The 12,403-nt window shown below is 60.8% G+C and overlaps 1 protein-coding gene across 1 annotated transcript in view; it reads left to right on the top strand.

Moving 5' to 3' along the window:
• The window catches only part of LOC105473826 (espin like), a 30,708-nt gene extending 21,112 nt beyond the window's left edge, over positions 1-9,596 (top strand). The window contains exons 6-9 of the mRNA XM_011727898.2: positions 3,051-3,165; positions 5,217-5,329; positions 6,298-6,495; positions 7,762-9,596. Coding sequence (XP_011726200.2) covers positions 3,051-3,165; positions 5,217-5,329; positions 6,298-6,495; positions 7,762-9,366 — 2,031 coding nt within the window. The 3' untranslated portion in view covers positions 9,367-9,596. The remainder of the gene's footprint in view (positions 1-3,050; positions 3,166-5,216; positions 5,330-6,297; positions 6,496-7,761) is intronic.
• The last annotated feature ends 2,807 nt before the right edge of the window (positions 9,597-12,403 follow it).

Below are 12,403 nucleotides of genomic sequence, written 5' to 3' on the forward strand. Positions count from 1 at the left end.
GGGACAGGGATAGCGGGCTGGGCCGTGGGGCCACATGACCACCAACCTCAGGGCAACTGTCCAGTGCTGGGATTCGGGGCAGCACGTGTCTAACTGTTAAAACCCCAAGGGACAGGACTCCCACATCAGTGCCTCCAGATCCCTGAGGCTCCACTGTGTCCAGGGCCTTCCTGTGGGAGGCAGGGGTGTGGTTACTCCCGTTGCCGGGTAAATGCCACAGCCAGGCTTCTCATCCCTGTTAAAACCCAGAGACCATCCTAATACCGACGGTGGCAGCATCGTGGAGGTCTGAATGCCACCGTCATGCAGGCCCCTGCCAGGTGCTCTCCATAGTCCCTCAACTTTCCAAGAACCCTGATTTATAGGCAAAGAAATGGAGGCTCAGGGGGTGGTGTCCTGGGGCTTCTCGCTGGTGAGGAGTGGAGCAGGGCTGGGCCACAGGGACCTCGAGTAAGGTCCCCCAAGCCACAGGTGCCGTGCTGGGGCCAGAGCCCGGTAGTCGCCTGAGCCCCAAACTAACTTCCACCTCTTTTGTCTTCCCCAGCACAAGAGGGCCGCTGCCATCCTGCCAAGCCCCTCACTCTGCCAGGGGTGGCCCCTCCCCACTGACAGCAGGTTTGATCTCAGGGAGGGGGCTCAGGGCTCCCAGGCAAGGGCAGAGAGGAGGCGAGAGGCACCATCCCACTCCTGGCTCGGTCCTGACTGGGCAGGGGACAGTGCAAGGGCATTGGGGTGGCCTTGCTGTTGAGGGCCCACTCGAGGCAGGGCTTAGCCACCTCTGTTGGTGGTACCACTTGTGTCCGGCTTTTCTGGCCGTGTCTGGTCTGGAGTCTGACTGCCCTGCTTGAAGCGGCGAAGCCAGCCTCTCACTATGGCCTTCCTTCAGCATGGCAGGGAGCACACATCATGTTTTGTGGCGTTACCTTGCCCCTGAGTCCCAGGTGGTGCGAGTCGGGTCCCGATGGCAGCTGTGCCGCATAGGTTTGTATCTCCGCTGAGGACCCTCGAGTCTGGGGAACACCGTGTTGTTCAGCAGAGGGCAAGTCGCTCCCTGTCCCTCAGTCACTCCCCATCCCTCCGTCGCTCCCCGTCCCTCTGTCACTCCCTGCACACACAGCCCTGAGAAGCGGCCCAGAAAGGACAGCCAGGCTTTGTGTTCTTGGTCTTTCCCCAGAGGCTGACCTCTGTGGTGTCCCCCACCAAGGAAGCAGCTATTCAAGGGCACTGGAGGGAGCAAAGGCTGAGGTCTCCCGTGAGACTCTCGTCCCAGCTCTGTGGCAGCCTGGCTCTGGGGCCTTGAGAAAGCCCCACTGCCCTCTCTGAGTCTCAGTTTCCCCATCTGTGCACTGGGCGCCGTACTGTGGGTGGGGCCGGGGACTCCTCTGGATGGTTTCTCTTCTCATGGGGCCAGGGGTCTCAGGTCCCCTTTGGTCTCCCAGAGCGTCCCCTCCCCAGCCGCTGCTCTGTGGAGAGTTAAAGGGGCCGTGGTAAGGAATCCGGCACCCAGCCCAAGCCCCGCCTGGCCACCTGACACCTTGGCCTTCAAATATTCATGTGACACCTCCCACTCCTGGGGGCGGCAGCCTCAGCAGCCCCCAGCGTCCCAGAACAGCTGTACTCCCTGAGCTCTGCAGTTCGCGTCTGAGGTCCTCCGGGGCTGGGGCTGGGCGGTCACTCCCCAGCGCACCGTGCACCAGAGTTCCTGGGCTGTGGGCACAGATTCCTGGAAGGAGTGAGGTGCGTGGGGCTGGGAAGATGGGCTTTCAGACTGTGTTCCCTCCCCCGTGGCCCAGTGGGGTGAGGGTCCTGGAGGGGAGGTGGCTGAGGGGCCACCCAGCATCCTTGCCGGGAGGCAGCCTGTGCCACCTTGTCCATGAGCAAGGGAGGCTTGGGGAGGCCAAAGTTTTGCTCACGTAGGACCGGCTTCACTGCAGTCCGGCCCCAGTGCAGTGTGAAAAGGGGCCCCTGCGTTCAGAAAGGAGAAGGAATTCGAAGGCAGAGACAGCCGTGCATTCGAGCAAGCTGCAGCAAGGGTCCCTCCCACTCTCCCAACAGGCCAATGTGAATTCTCTGCTCTGCCCAGGGCTCTCGCTAGCACTGACCCTGGAGCCCTGATAGCCACGTCTGGTTTCCAGTGCCCACTGGAGGGCAGGGACAAGAGCTTTGGTCTGACAGGCACGGTGGGGGAGGTGCCCAGAGGGTCGGTGGCATGTGGCCCTGCTGGCTAGGGACAAGGGCTGCCCATGCCCTTGGCTGGTGGGCACATTAGGGACCCCCATCCTACTCCACTGCCCTCCCCTCTCCTCACCAGGTTTCTCATGGGGCCTCCACCCCCAAGACACTGACCCGTGTCAGCCCCAAGTCAGGGCTGAAGTTCCAGGCGGACTACAGCACAGGAGTCAGGGCAGTCGGGGAGGCGGGTGTGTGGAAGAGTGTACTTGCATGTGTGCAGGAGAGTACATGCCTGTGTGCAGGAGAGTACTTGCATGTGTGCAGGAGAGTACATGCGTGTGTGCAGGAGAGTACATGCGTGTGTGCAGGAGAGTACATGCGTGTGTGCAGGAGAGTACATGCGTGTGTGCAGGAGTACATGCGTGTGTGCAGGAGAGTACATGCGTGTGTGCAGGAGTACATGCATGTGTGCAGGAGAGTACATGTGTGTGTGCATACGTGTGCACGTGTCTTTGTGAGACCACAGGGCGCTGAGCACAGCTGAAAACCAGGCTCTAACCCAGTGCCCAGAACCCCAGAGCTCAGCTGCCTCCAGAGGGAGCCTGGAAGCTGAGTTTTGAGATGGGGGTGGCCCACTCAATAGAGGTGGCAGCAGGTGGGGAACCAAGGTGGGGTGCTGGGAAGTGATGGCACTCAGGCAGGAGATGACCCTGCGACAGAACCCTGATCAAGGACCTGCCCCTCTTTCTTACCACCTCCTTACCTGTCCCAGCCCTTCTCAGATGCACAGGCTCGCCCACTGGGTGCTCCCACCCCATCTAGGTGAGTAGGGAAGAGCCCACAGGGGCCCCCCACTGACCAGGTCCATCCACCCACAGGTGCCCCTGCTGATGACACCCCCACCACCGCCGTTCCCCCCACCTCCACTGTTGGCCACGAGGCCCTCCCTGGAGGATGGAAGAAGAGGAGGCCCAGGGCCCAGGAACCCCACCTGTGAGTGCACAGCCCCACGTGGGCCAGCTGGGGCATGGGCCTGGGAGTGGGTGCCACTGGCCTCCCCTCCAAGGTCCTGGACCGGTGGGGAAGTCTGCGGGCAGCCGGGCACCCCATCACCCTCCCTCCCCAGTTGCTTCCGGGTGTCCTTGGCTGCCTTTGTTGCTTTGGAAAGCAGAGGATTAGCATTTTGCATGGTGAGCACTTACAGTCACAGCAACTTGTCCAGGGGTGAACACGGGGAGACGGGCCGGTTGGGCCCAGGCCCCTTGTGGATGGGCTGCTGTCCCTGAGACCCCAGCACACCTTGCATGCGTGGGCTAGCAGGGCAGGGGACAGTCCTCACACTGTGGGCCACCACCATTAGGGGTCTGTGAGCAGCACTGATTGGAATGGCATGGAATGGCATGGCATGGCATGGCAAGAAAACATCAGGTGCCACAGGTAGTGAGGGCAAGCTTCCTCCACAGACCCCGCTGTGGCCCTGTACTCACACGTGGGAATGTGCGTCTGTGTGTGGTTGTGTCTGTGTGTTCTGTGTGTGATACACATAGATACGGGGACCCTTCTCTTTGTGTGACTGTGTGTGTAGCTGTGTATGATTGTGTCCATGCGATTGTGTCTGTATCTGTGTGTGATTGTGTCTATGTGTGTGTCTCTCTGTGATTGTGTCTGTATGTGGTGATTGTGTGTTCTGTGTCTGTATGTATCTGTGTGATTGTGTTTGTGTTCCTGTGCCTGATTATGTCTGTGTATCTGTGTGTGATTGTGTGTCTGTATGTTTGTGTTTGTGTGTCTATGTTTGTGTTTGTGTGTCTGTGATTGTGTCTGTGTGTGACTGTGTGTCTGTGTGTGATTGTGTCTCTGTATGATTGTGCCTGTGTATGTGTGTGATTGTGTCTTTCTGATTGTGTCAGTGTGTGATTGTCAGTGTGTGATTGTGTGTATCTGTGTGATTGTGTGTGTGTGAGTCTGTTCTGTGTCCGTTTCTGTGTGTGATTGTGTCTATGCATCTGTGTGTGATTGTACCTGTTTCTGTGGGTGATTCTGTTCGTGTGTGTCTCTGTGTGATTGTGTCTGTGTGTGCTTGTGGGTATCTGTTCTGTGTCTTTCTGTGTGATTGGTCTGTGATTGTACTTTGTGTGATTGTATGTGATTGTGTATGCTTGTGTCTGTGTGTGTGTATGACTGTGTATCTGTGTATGTGTGTGATTGTGTCTGTGTGATTGTGTTTGTTCTGTGTCCGTGTTTCTGTGATTGTGATTGTGTGTCTGTGTGTGATTGTATCTGTATGTGATTGTGTGATTGTGTCCGTGTGTGTCTGTGTCTGTGGTTGTGTGTGTGATTGTGTCTGTGTCTGTGTGATTGTGTCTGTGTGTGATTGTGTGTCTGTGTGTGATTGTGATTGTGTCTGTGTCTGTGTATGATTGTGTCTGTGTGATTGTGTCTGTGTGTGATTGTGTTTGTGTGTCTGTGTTCTGTGTATGTTTCTGTGATTGTGTCTGTGTGTGTGTGTCTGTGGGTGATTGTGTCTGTGTGTGTGTGTGATTGTGTATGTGATTGTGCTTGTGTGTGTGTCTGTGTGATTGTGTGTGATTGTGTCTGTGTCTGTGATTGTGTCTGTGTGTGTCTCTGTGTGTCTGCCTGGCTGTGATGCAGACGTGTTCTTCACTCAAGGTTGACACTGAAGTGTGTGTTTGCATCGGGGCAAGGAGCATTGTGGGCAGCGAGGGGACCAGCTTTGGGGCCTGCAGAGCTATGTTAGCAGCCTGTGACCTCCAGGCCTCAAGCCCTTCCCAGCTCCTCCCCTGCTGCAGGAGAGGCTGCAGCGTGGCCCAGGGGTGTGCCTCGGTCTCCAGTGGACCAGGCCGACTCCCCAGAGAAGGTCCAGTGGGGCCCTGAGGTGTTCTGGGGCAGGGCAGGCTGGGGTTGGCTCCCAGCTCGCAGCTCGTTCAGGAGGCCGGCTCTGCCCCAAGGCCTAGACCCCCGAGGCTCTGCGTCTCTGCTCCCCAGCCCTTGCCCTTTCTGCAACACCCCCTTCTTCTCGGCAGCCACATCCCTCAGCCCGGCCTGGCCTGGCCATCCTGACCAGCCTCTTCCCAGGGAGCAGATGACTGGCCCGGCCCCTCCGAGGATCACCACCAGTGCCATGGCTGACCCTGCGGTGCGTCACCCACCCGTGCATTCCTGTCTCCCGGGCCCCCCAGCCAGCCTCCATCCCCATCCTCTTAGGGGCCCAGGGAAGCCCCCAGCACAGCCAGGCCTTTCCTGAAGGGTGGATGCCAGGCTGCCTGCATCACTCCGCTGCTTGCTCAAGAACACCTTGAGTTCTGAGGAGACGGGAGTGTCAGGGCGATGGCAGCTGTCCCCCCACCACAGAAACACGGGGACCCTTCTCTGTCATCCCAGAGGGCTGCAGTGGCCCAAGCCCCTCTGCCCGACCTCTGAGCTCAGGGGTGCTCCGTGCCTGCTTGGAGTGCGGAGATCGCAGCAGCCACCCATGGGCAGGGCCCCGCTGCCCCTGTCCTCCTCCTCAAGGCCTCCGCCAGCCCAGACCAACAGAAGGGTCCTGCTCCCCCTTACCCTCCCTTTCCTGGGCGCCAGGCCCATAGAAAGCCAGCCCAGCCTTTCCCTGAGTGGTGCTGCAGATTCTCAACCACTGAGATGTTCGGTGGGAGTGGGAAATGCCACGTGGTGCTGCCCGTCCTGGAGAGCTGGAGTGTGCACAGTACACTAAAGCCTCTGACGAGCCCTGTGGCACAGGATTGGCTGCCAGGCTTTGTCTATGTAGCTGTGCCCAGAGCAAGTTTGCCCAGGGACATGGTGTGCTCCGCGAGCATCAGCTGGGCTTGTATAGGGGACTGGGAGGGACCTCTGGTTTCATTTCTCTGCTAACAATCCCCTCCCACACATCTTACCCCCGCCCCACTCCCATCCTTCCCCTCCGAGGCCTCACTCTTAAGCTGGGGATGAGAGAGTGGGGTGCTGTCCGTGACCCCAATTGTCCCTTCTCTCAGGGCGCCCTGTTAGGGTGTCCTGGGCGGAGCCAACCCCCCATGTCCTCTCGGATCTTCCCTCCACTTAGGGCCTGGGTCCCCTTCAGGCCTGTGTGACCCACCCCCTTCTGCACAGGGGATAGAGCCTGCGCTGGCGGGGGACGCCTCAGATAGCCTGGCGGCACTGCAGCTGGATGCGCCGCCCTCAGGCGACATCGACGGGTTGGTGCCCACGCGGGATGAGCGCGGCCGGCCCATCCCCGAGTGGAAGCGGCAGGTGATGGTGCGGAAGCTGCAGGCGCGCCTGGGCGCAGAGAGCTCCGCAGAGGCCCAGGTAGGCCCAGGGAGGTCCAGGTAGGCCCCGGGGAGGGGCGGGACCAGTGGGCGGGGCGGGGCCTTTTCCGGGTAGGTGGAAGTGGAAGTCAGAGCACCCGAAGCCCAGAATTAAATCCGAGGCCCAGGGGCCCCTCTCCTCTGTGGCCTCAGCTGCTGCTTCCGCCAGAGGATGAAGTGAACCAGACCAGAGGACTCTGAGCAGAGCCCGTTCACCTGCTCTGGAGGCATGGGTCCCACGTATCCTTCCACTTGGCGGATTTGTGGCACACGCCTGCCTGTGCCAAGCGTTGTTCTAGGCAGTGAAGGGCAAGCCCTGCCCTCCTGGGCGCAGCGTCTAGCAGGGAAGACGGTGGCCCATGGGCAGGTGCCAGCAGGTGTGGGGGTGCGATTCCCACTGCTATGGAGAAAGCAAAGTGGTTGGGGGACTATGATAGATGGGTGCTTACGGGGCCCCCTCTGGGGACGTGGCCTTGAGCAGGGGCCAGAGGGAAGAGACGTGGAGCCCTGTGGGAATCTGGGGCAGGCACCTCCTAGGCAGAGGGAGCAGCCAGTGCAAGGGTCCTGAGGCCCGGCCGGCCTGGGGAGAAGCAAGAGGCGGCGCTCTGGTGTGGAATGGGCGCCTGAGGTTGGAGAGGAACCTGGCTGGGATTATTGCACCTCTGTGAGGCCGTGGGGAGCCACTGAGAATCTGAGCAGAGAAGGGCTGTGATGTGCCTTGGATTTTAACAGGCTCCCCCGGCTGCCGTGCAGACAGGAGTTCAGGAATTGTACCCTCAGAGGCCTACGATTTTGTCAGGACAATTGCGTCCTGCATCCCCAGTCTAGCGCTGTGCTGTCCAGCACAATCACGCCAGCCACGTGCAGCCATTGAAATTCACTACAATTTAAGGGAAGTAAAAGTCCTGCCCCTCCATCGCACCAGCCGCCTGCCGTTTCTGTAGCCACAGGTGGCTCCTGGCTGCTGAAATACAGCCCGTATCCATCATCTCAGGACTGTGGGACAGCCCTGTCTGAGGGCCCAGCCTGTCCTTGCCTATTGGGCTGGGAGCCATAGGGGCTGAAAGCCACAGGGTTGAGAGCAGAGCAAGACTGGGGCAGAGCAGGTCAGGGGCTTCTGCCCTAGCTGGGAAGCCCTTTAAAGTCTTACCTTGGGGCAGGACCAGGGGCTCTGCAGAGATGCTGAGAACTCAGAGATTTGGAGGCTAGGTGGGCTGATGGCAGGTGGGCGGGCTCACCCTGCTCACCCTGCCCTTCCTGTGCCCAGGACAATGGTGGGAGCTCAGGCCCCACAGAGCAGGCGGCCTGGAGGTACTCACAGACCCACCAGGCCATCCTGGGGCCCTTTGGGGAGCTACTGACGGAGGACGACCTGGTCTACCTAGAGAAGCAGATTGCAGACCTGCAGCTTCGGCGCCGCTGTCAGGAGTATGAGAGTGAGCTGGGCCGGTTGGCAGCTGAGCTGCAGGCCCTGCTGCCCGAGCCCCTGGTCAGCATCACGGTCAACAGCCACTTCCTGCCCAGGGCGCCCGGACTGGAGGCTGAGGAGGCCTCAACCCCAGCGGCTGAGACCACAAGCTCTGCGGAGGCCTCGCAGGTGGCCCCCGGGGGGCAGCCTCTGCCCTTCTGGTGCAGCCACATCTCCCGCCTGGTGCGCAGCCTGTCCCTGCTGCTGAAGGGTGTGCATGGGCTGGTGCAGGGGGATGAGAAGCCGGCCACCCAGCCCCTGCAGGAGACCTGCAGGGAGGCCTTGGCCAGCCCCCCTCGGAGCGAGGCCCAGCGCCAGATCCAGGAGTGGGGGGTGTCTGTGCGGATGCTGCGCGGCAACTTCGAGTCGGCCTCCGGCCCACCCTGTGGCTTCAACCCTGGCCCCTGCGAGCCAGGGACCCAGCGCAGGCAGTGCCTGGGTGGCTGCTGGCCGGCTCTGCCTAAGCCCTGCAGTGGCCTGGCTTCCGGGGAGCCCAGGCCTGGCGACACAGAGGAGGCCAGCGACTCCGGCATCAGCTGTGAGGAGGTGCCATCGGAGGTGGGCGCCGCAGCCGGCCCGGACCTGGCCAGTCTGCGCAAGGAGCGCATCATCATGCTCTTCCTCAGCCACTGGAGGAGGTCGGCCTACACGCCAGCCCTCAAGACAGCAGCCTGCAGGACCCTAGAAGCCCGCCACGCAGGGTTGCGGGGCCAGGAGGCCACCAGGAGCCCTGGACCACCCTCCTTGCCCGGCGAGGGCCCCCGGCTGGGCCACCTGTGGCAGCAGCGCAGCACCATCACCCACCTGCTGGGCAACTGGAAAGCCATCATGGCTCACGTGCCCACCCGGCAGCTGCGGCGGCTAAGCCGGCGGCCCCGTGGGGCCCTGTCCCCCGAGCAGTTCCTGCCCCACGTGGACGGGGCTCCCGTGCCCTACAGCAGCCTCTCGCTGGATCTCTTCATGCTGGGTTACTTCCAGCTCCTGGAGTGCAACCTGCCGGCCGAGGAGCGGAAGGTGCGCCACCTGCTCTGCTTCGAGGTCTTCGAGCACCTGGGCACCCACGGCTGGGAGGCGGTGCGCGCCTTCCACAAGGCTGTGACCGACGAGGTGGCCGCCGGCCGCCGGGCCTGGACCGACGGCTTCGAGGACATCAAAGCCCGCTTCTTCGGCTCCAGCCAGGGTCCCGCCTGGGATACGGAGCCTGGCCGCAAGTCAGGCCTGACCCCGCTCGGGCCCCTGCCGCATGCCGCCGTCCCCTGCAGCGGCCCTGAGCCCACAGCACAGCGGCTGGGGTCCCGCTCCCAGCGGGGCAGCTTCAACAGCGAGGACATCTGTGGCTACATCAACCGGAGCTTTGCCTTCTGGAAGGAGAAGGAAGCTGAGATGTTCAACTTTGGAGAATGACCCAGCTGGCAGCCTGCTTTCCAGAATGTGGTTTGGGGGTAACTTGGGGTTTCCCTTTTCCTTGCTCACACCCTTGGTGGCCGGGTGAGCCGGGCAAGGCTGCCTCCAGTCCTGCGGGTTATCGGAGGCTGCGGGACTCTTCTGTTGTGGCATGCTTCTCCTCCGAGTCGGGACTCAGACTCCTTCTCACCACTGCACCCAGGAAGCCCCTGGGCAGGCCCTGAAGTTAGGCAATGGGCCACCCCAGCCCAGGGCGCCTCTGCCCGGCCAGCCCCCGAGACCAGGGATGCTGCCTGTTTCCCACTTGTCCTTCCCCAGCACCACCAGTTACCTGGGCGTCCTGTCCCTCAGTTTCTCTGGTGCTGGTGGCCTCGGCCACATCCACCTTCCATGTGAGCCTGAGGTGGCCCCAGGTCCTGGTCCTGCCCCTGTTTCTCCTGCTGACCTTGGGCCACACCCCTTCACCTTCCACCTCTGAATGGTGGGGAGATGGAGTGATTCCGAGAACAGATTCCATGGGGAGGAGACCTTCCTGCCAGGCCATCCTTGCTGGTCACACACCGATGCCCGCCAGGCCAGTGCCCCACCCCCAGGGTGCTCCAGAGACCCTGCTCCCTCAAAGGAAGGCTCCCCATGGGGCCCCTGTCCTCCAGCTGACGAGCCTCAGCCTAGTCATGGGCCCCAGCAAGGCCGGTGAGCAGGGACGTGGGAGTAGCAGTGGCTGAGAGAGAGTCCTCCCGACGGGGTGGCCGGCGCCCACTCTCAAAGGCTGCTGCACACAGAGGAGAATGCTGGCAGGGGTGGGCAGCAGCCGGACCTTGGTGGGGCATGGCTACTCCGTGAGGGCACTTGGGTATCACCCACAGTGCACCTCTTCACGGGGGCCTGGGTACTGGAGCGAGGGATACAGGAAGGGAGATGGATTCCATCCTCGGGGGCTCTGGGTGCTGCCAAGTATCCCTGGACATGGTGCTGGGCATGGCTGGCATAGGGTGTGGTTTGTCCCCAGCTCCTGATGGCAGCCAGGAGAATGGGTCATCACCCAGGCTCTGGGGCTGAGGAGGGCTGGGCCCAAGCCCGCAGCGACTTTGGGGGCGGGGCTCTGCAGCTGTGAGGTGGCCCAGCGGGGAGTGGCAGGGAGGGGAGGGGAGGCTTCAGGAATAGTCTTCCTGGCATCCAGGCCCTCTGGGACAGAGGAGGGTGCAGTCAGGGGACAGGCTTGTCAGGGGTCCCCGCCTCGCTCCCGGGGATTGTCCAGGCAGAACCTGGAAGGCAGCAGGCAAGCTGTTAGATGGAACAGAGAGACCCTCTCGGCTGACTGGGGCCCAAGGGGAGGGGCGCTGAAGAAGATGTAGAATTGGCCGGGCGCGGTGGCTCACGCCTGTAATCCCAGCACTTTGGGAGGCCGAGGTGGGCGGATCACGAAGTCAGGAGATTGAGACCATCCTGGCTAACACGGTGAAACCTCGTCTCTACTAAAAATACAAAAAATTAGCCGGGCGTGGGTGGCGGGCGCCTGTAGTCCCAGCTACTCGGGAGGCTGAGGCAGGAGAATGGTGTGAACCTGGGAGGCGGAGTTGCAGTGAGCCGACATCGTGCCACTGCACTCCAGCCCGGGCAACAGAGCAAGACTCCGACTCAAAAAATAAATAAATAAATAAAAAAGAAGGTATAAAATTGGGAGGGGTGGTATTGGCCATCAGGGCGGGCAGGGCCAGGAAGGGAAGTAGCACCCGCCCCAGCCCCAGGCCAGTGGCTTTTCCCCAAGAGCCTGCTCTCGGGCCAGCCTGCTCGGGCTTCCTCCACTGATGAAGACCCTGCCATAGAGCTGAAGCTGAACATGTGTTTGCTAAATAAAGATTCCCATTCCTCGCCCACCCCATCTTGTACTTGTTGTTTACCCATCCCTGAGAGCCGCCTGTGCCCTCACAGACCCCGGTACCAAACCCAAGTCTCGTCTCAGCTCTGCGGAAATATCGGGGCCATTGTCCTTGGTCCCTCAGAGCCTCTGGTTTCTCATCTGCAGCATGGGACACATACGGAGCTCACGCTCCTGGGGTTGCAGTGAGGGAGGACGGAGGTCCCACGTGGGAGGGGCCTCTGCTGGGGAATCAGCATCGTCTCAGACACTCACCAACATGCAGTGAGCACTTCAGAGTTCCTTCTCTTTCTTTCTTTCTTTCTTTCCTTTCTTTCTCTTTTTTCTTTCTTCCTTTTCTTTCTTTTCTTTTTTTCCTTTCTTTCCTTCCTTTTCTTTTCTTTCTCTCTCTTTCTTTCTTCTTTTCTCTTTTCTTTTCTTTCTTTCACAGGGTCTAGCTCTGTTGTCCAGGCTGGAGTGCAGTGGTGCAATCTCGGCTCATTGCAACTCCTGCCTCCTGGCCTCAAGCAATCCTCCCACCTCAGCCTCCCGAGTGACTGAAACTAAGGTGTCAGCCACCACGCCCAGCTAATTTTTTTTTTTGTATTTTTTGTAGGGACAAGGTCTTGCTATGTTGCCCAGGCTGGTCTTAAACTCCTGGGCTCAAGCAATCTGCCCACCTCAGCCTCTCAAAGTGCTGGGATTACAGGTGTTTCAGAGTTGTTTCTAATGAGCAGGACACTGGGAGCAGCCAGGAGCATCCTGAACGCTGCTTCTCCGTCAGTGGGGCCCTGGCTCTTGGCCACAACACGCGCCCAGTGGAGACCGACGAGGCTGCTCCACCCAGTACAGCCACTGCCCAGGGCTGGCAGAGGGCAAGGGGCAGCAGGTGGGTCTAGGGAGAGCCCTTGGCTGGGGGTGTCAGAAGGTTTGGGTGCTCCGGTGTCTCCTGGAGTCCCCTCACGCACCGCTTGCTGGCAGTGTTGTTCTGAGGGCCCTGACAGAGGAGGAGGCTGGAGGTGAGGGCAGCAGGCCTCAGGTTGCTCCCCGGCTGAGGGTGCTCAAGAGAGAGCACTGGGCAGGGAGTCAGCCCTCCTGGCTCCGGGTGTCCCTGCCAACTCGCTGTGGCCTTGGGCAAGTCTTCCATGGCCTCCAGGCCTCAGTTTCCCAACTGAGGAG

The sequence above is a fragment of the Macaca nemestrina genome, chromosome 11 (genome assembly GCF_043159975.1).
Source record: "Macaca nemestrina isolate mMacNem1 chromosome 11, mMacNem.hap1, whole genome shotgun sequence".
Taxonomy (NCBI): Eukaryota; Metazoa; Chordata; class Mammalia; order Primates; family Cercopithecidae; genus Macaca; species Macaca nemestrina.